General features: G+C 41.2%; 1 protein-coding gene across 1 annotated transcript in view; it reads left to right on the top strand.

Moving 5' to 3' along the window:
* The window catches only part of LOC110288938 (dynein heavy chain 7, axonemal-like), a gene marked incomplete at both ends in the record, with an annotated part of 30716 nt that overhangs the window by 5287 nt on the left and 19429 nt on the right, over positions 1-6000 (top strand). The window contains 2 exons of the mRNA XM_021155171.1: positions 2872-2991; positions 5566-5749. Of these exons, the coding sequence (XP_021010830.1) occupies positions 2872-2991; positions 5566-5749 (304 nt within the window). The remainder of the gene's footprint in view (positions 1-2871; positions 2992-5565; positions 5750-6000) is intronic.

Genomic DNA, 6000 nt, shown 5'->3' with positions numbered 1-6000 from the left:
GNTTNNTTNTTTTATTATTTTAATTGTAAATTAAAAATATACTACAAATATGAAAATGTGGTTTTAATAAATAATATGTAACATATAGAATAATAAGTGAACACTGTCTTTTACATCTAACTCATCGTACATGTCTTCTCTGTCTAATCACCGTGGGTGGTTTAAGGATACTCCTAGCTAGGGGACTTAGTGTCCATTCCTTGTTTTCAGTGACCCTTAACATTAGCCGTTGCAGTGCTCTGAACAGTTCACAAACGTGATAAACATTGCTCAAATTAACAGCCTGCACTGAAGTTCCCTGACAGCTGATGGAGAGTGTAGCCTGCCTCCCAGGAGTTTCTAGTGGGGCCTGAGCAGCTGTGGACAGGAAGGGCTTAGCAGAGGTGGATATGAAGGTTTCTTGGTTCACTTGGAACAACAAGCTTTGCCCCTTCAGCAGAAGAGGACCTGCCATGTGGCCTGGGGACTCTAACTTAACATGCTCTCTCTCAGAGACCTGTTACAAACTCACAGAAATACTCCTCTTCAGTAATATGCTGACATGGAGACATGGTTTAAACTTTACTGAAGTAACGCACATTTAGATTTCTTAAAGACAGCCTTCCTTTAGGCCCCTTAAAACCTGGGGCATCCCTGCACCTATGAGAGCTGTGATGCCACCCTTTGTGTTTCCTCCTCACAAGCCAAAGAAGTGACACACTGAACAGTTGCAGTGCTGAGGACATTTTCTACATTGTTCTGTGGTCATTTAAGCATATGCCTGCGGATGCCCCCTGTGGTGGTTTGAATATGCTTAGCCCAGGGAATGGCACTATCAGGAAGTGTGGCTTTGTTGAAGGAAGTGCACCACCATGGGGGTGGGGTTTGAAGCTCTGCTCAGTGCAGAAAAGCCAGGCTTCTCCTAGCAGCCTTCAGATCAAGATGTAGAACTCTCAGCTGCTCCCACACCATGCCTGAATTCCTGCTTTATTGCTCCTGCCTTGCTGATGATGGAGTAAAACTCTGAACCACTGAACCTGTAAGCCAGCCCCAATTAAATGTTGTCCTTTATAAGAGTTCTTGGTCATGGCATTTCTTCACAGCAGTAAAACCCAAACTAAGAGGCCCTCATATATATATCCATCCCACAGACACTTTCTATAATGGGTGATTTGTTGCAACATCTTAAAGTGTAAGTGTTTAGCAAATTTTTTTACAAATAAATGAAGATATGTTGTATTATTTCCCCCAAAAGTATCTTACAAGCATCCCCATGACTTATCTGGGATTCAGCAAGTCCTGTGTCTTTTGAAATTCATACAGGTGTAGGATTTGGGGGTTCTGGGGCCTCCTTGGCAGAGACCTTCCCCTCCCCAGGCTCCCTGCTCCTCAGGGCTTCCTTTTGAAGAATTGTTTTACTTGGTATTAGAAGTCAGCATATGCCAGCAAGATTTTGCTGACAGGACCCTGATATAGCTGTCTCTTGTGAGGCTATGCCAGTGCCTGACAAATACAGAAGTGGCTGATCACAGTCATCTATTGGATGGAACACATAGCCCCCAATGGATGAGCTAGAGAAAGTACCCAAGGAGCTGAAGGGGTCTGCAACTCTATAGGAGGATCAACAATATAAACTAAGCAGTACCCCAAGAGCTTGTGTCTCTAGCTGCATATGTAGTAGAGGATAGCCTAGTAGGCCATCAATGGAAGAAGAGGCCCTTGGTCTTGTGAAGATTAAATGCCCCAGTATAGGGGAATGCTAGGTCCAGGAAGCAGGAGTGGGTGGGTTGGGAATCAGGGTGGGGGCAGGGAGGGTATTGGGGACTTTCAGGATACCATTTGAAATCTAAATGAAGAAAATATACAATTAAAAAAAAAAAGAAGCCAGCTCTAAATGCATAAAGCTTTATCACCCTTTCAGTTCTAACCCTTCTGGTTTCTATGAAAGTCCAGTTTAAATTCTCACCAAGTTCCAGTTTCGATGCTCTTCCACTTAGCAGTGATGCTCCCCAATGTCATATTCCTGTTGAATCTATATATATTACTTTAAAATTTCAGTCACTGTTATGGTTTGGGTCTGAAAGGTCCCCTATGAGGCTCATATGTTTCAACTTCAGGCTTGTTCTCAGTTCTTCGGTATTCAGAGAAGGCTGTGGGGAAAGAGTGGATGGAGAGGGCTCTGGCCTGAGTAGATTAATCAGTTTATGAGCTCACCATTAATAGGCCTGTTGGGAAAGGAAGGAAACTCAGGAACTAAGGAGGTGTGTCTTAGCTGAAGAGTGGATCCTGGAGGCCTGCCCTCAGAGACTGTATCTTGTCCTCAGGTCCTTCACTTTCAAAAGCTCTTTGCCTTTCTCCCTTTTTCCCAGCTGCCTTGGCCTCCCTCCTCCCAGCTGCCTTGGCCTCCCTCCACCCAGCTGCCTTGGCCTTCCTCCTCCCAGCTGCATTGGCCTCCCTCCTCCCAGCTGCCTTGGCCTCCCTCCACCCAGCTGCCTTGGCCTCCCTCCACCCAGCTGCCTTGTCCCTTGGCCTCCCTCCTCCCAGCTGCCACTTGCTGAACACTTCTGTGTCATCATTGTCACTCCACCATGAAGCTCTGCTTCACCACAGACCCTGAAGCAAGAGAGCCAATTAACAGACTACGAACTGAAACTTTGGAAATCAGGAGCCAAAACAAAGCTTTCTGCCCTTGTCTTTGTCTTGCATTGTGTCACAGCAACAGAAAGCTGACTACCACAGAAAATCTCATGTTCTTGAGAGTTGAGTTTTATAGAGTACAGATTTTGATGATAAATCTAGGAATAGGGTATTTTTCAGAACAGATAATTTAGCAAAATCATAAACACCACAAACTCTTTATCTTAAATTGCTGTTTATTTTTATCTCTTCCAGGAAATTACGTCTAGTTGACATAGAAGAGTTTCACAAGCGCCAGGATGCATTAGAGCTGTCAGAATTTCAGAACATTGTCATTAAACACATGGAATCTGCCAAGGAGACACTACTTAAAACGTAACGTTTTGGACTTTCAGTAGGAATGTTTAAGTTTAGAGATGTGATTGGTGAAGTGCTTCATTTAAACAACTTCTAGAAAATTCACTTCAACAGTTTGTTGGTTTTTTTTAACATATTTCTGTCTCAGAGTCAAATTTGTCCTTAATTATCTTGGTCTGTAATGTGTCCAGATGTTGCAGACAGCAATGAGTAGAAAGAAGTTGAGATGCTTGTCACTAACAGTGGCCTTCTTATAAATGTGCTGCTATGGCCTCTGCACTGTGAGTTGGTGGATACCAGGCAAAAATATCATGCCTTAAGTCACCGCCAGGCTTTGCGTGTGTGACATCTACATGCCAGGCACAGGCTGTGCTCTCTCATGGCTTTGGGTGAGGAACATAAAATCATTTAGAGGATGACCCAGGAGGGAATGCTTATGGCTTAAAAAAGTTTGTGACTTCAGTGCTATTAGATCTATTAAAACACAATTAAATATCTCCTTGGATTGGTCCTTCAGAATGGAATAGACACATATGATAATTAATTACATAGGTGCCAGACAATTAAATAGGGACACATAGGACAATTGTCTTTAGCTTGGTCATTAATTTATTAAATATAGGACATTAAAATTAGGTCAAATTAAAATTATCTCCACACACTGGTGACTCTCCAGTCATCATGTTTTGATTTCTAATTTTGAAGCTCAATCTTTTTGTATCTATTAAGACCTATTTTCTGACTACCAGTCATTGAGATGCCTTCTGTGTCCCTTTCATCTTAATTCCCATTGCTTCTGCCATGGGCAGACCCATTTTTACTGTGTGCGTGTTTGCACACACATGCACATATGTACATGCAAGCAATCATGTGTGCTGAGAAGCCCACACATGTGCATGTGATGTTGTCCTTAGATGTCTCCAGCTTGTTTTTAGAGACAGATTTTCTGATTGGCTGAGGTTTGTGGGTTTGACTTTACTGGCTCTCTGGAAACCCCAGAGATTCTCCAGTCTCTGCCCAACCAACACTGGAGTCTGGAGTGCACTGCTTTATTGGTGTTTTAATGTGTGTTCTAGGGACTGAACTCAGGTCCTCATGGCTTACAGGGAAAGGACTTTACCAGCTAAGCTATCTTCCTAGCTGGCTGTTACCCAATATGTAGATAGCGCAGTGGTTCTCAACTTCCTAATGCTGTGACCCTTCAATACAGTTTTTCATGCTGTGGTGACCCCCTACCATAAAATTATTTTGTTTCTACTTCCTAGCTGTAATTTTGCTACTGTTATGAATAATAATAATATTAATATGCATATATGATATGCAGGATATCTGACATATGACCTCTGTGAAAGAGTCATTTGAATCTCAAAGGAGTCACAACCCACAGGTTGAGAATCATTGAGATAGACCCTTGCAAATTATAAATGACGTCTCCATTCCTGTGTTTCTGTAAATGTTTCCCTTCATTTTAGTATCTCTCATTTGTTGACAAAATAATGAATACAGCTTCTTAATTTGGTTTGAAAACTTGCATCGTGACTCTTATCTCTCTTGACCTCCCTTCTGAGCATCTTTTGACCCTCAGCTTGTAGAAACATAGCATGAGTTCTTTTAGTTTTTACTCTATTTCTACCTCTGATGCTTCTACTAGGGCTTTGGCAATTACTAAGCCTTTCTCCAAGATTTAAATGTAAAGTGTCTCTCTGTCCTTTGACTTCTAGCTATTTCCCATGACGCATCCACTGCTTTCATTATTATGAGAGAAAAAAATGATGTAGTATCTTTTTATACCTTCTGAAACACTGTGCCTAGGACATAAGTGGACTTGCAGTACATGTAAAGCAGAAGTTTATATTTAAAACTTAGATTTCTTCTGTTAGGACACACTGGTCATTTCTATCAACTATTCATTAGCCCTTATGGCAGAAAGTACCAGTGTTCTTTAATCTTGCAGTACCAACAAGGATTTTATAAGTTGAAAACGTCAGTGATTTTCAGCATGAGGTAGCTACATATGAAATTGCACCATTATTCTTTTATTACAAGGACACATGTGCCTTTGAAACTTCATTTTAAATCAGTCATTCTTTCAGTATTTCACATTAAGGGAAATTGGGAAAATAAAATCCATGATGTTTTTTTATTTGTGCCTTGTTTTTAAGCTATTGAGAAATGCTAGCATGGCATACCATGAGATTTTAACTTGGTATAAGCTAGCTCTTTGATCATTTACTCACTCTATGGCTTTAAACTAACAGACATTCCATGGGGACCATTTAAGAGCCTGGAGAGAAGTGTCCAGTAAGGTGCTCATATTTCTTCAAAAACTGCAGGAACTATAATTGCAAGGGTAGATTTATGTCTTTTAGCACACCATCATTGAGTCATTTTCTATTGGTTATGATTTAAAATTTCTTTTCCTTGGAGAAGTGAAATACTCTACCACTTAGGGCTCAGAGAGTAGATAATGTCACTTAGCAATATACCCCTTTATGAAGACCTTTGGATGTCTAGAATTTACTGTTAATGCCTAATGTAAGTGGAATAATACACTGAGGGTATTGACTTCTAAATGTCTTTTCTTCTTTCAAGGTGGTTTCCAGAAGTGCAGAATATTTATTACAAAGGCAATAAAAAAAAGCAATTGCCAACTGGCAAGAGCAGCGCCAAATTGGACTCTTTTTTCAACTGTGCTGCTACACTCATGACCTTACAGCTGCAGGACCTCATTCTCGTCTCCATGCAAGACTTTACAGACCTCATTGCCCAACCTCCTGTAAGTCCTGCTCAGCTAGCAGGTGTGCCTTTGAAAGGTGTGCCCTTTCAGAAAGGAAACTGTCAAGGTAGCTTTTCTGATGAGATAGCAGGATGGAATAGAATCTTCAGATCTATTACACTTGCATGCTAAAAAGTTAGGTCAACTTGCACAGTTTGGATAAGATTATCATCACAATGTTGAGGATTTGGGTAAATCCTTGAAGGATGAATGAGTTTTGAAGGCTTGGGTATAGCTTGCTTTGAGGAGTT

The sequence above is a fragment of the Mus caroli genome, unplaced genomic scaffold (assembly GCF_900094665.2).
Source record: "Mus caroli unplaced genomic scaffold, CAROLI_EIJ_v1.1 scaffold_13511_1, whole genome shotgun sequence".
NCBI lineage: Eukaryota > Metazoa > Chordata > Mammalia > Rodentia > Muridae > Mus > Mus caroli.
The sequence above is the reverse complement of the archived record's forward strand: the minus strand, read 5'-3'. Positions and strand labels throughout refer to the sequence as shown.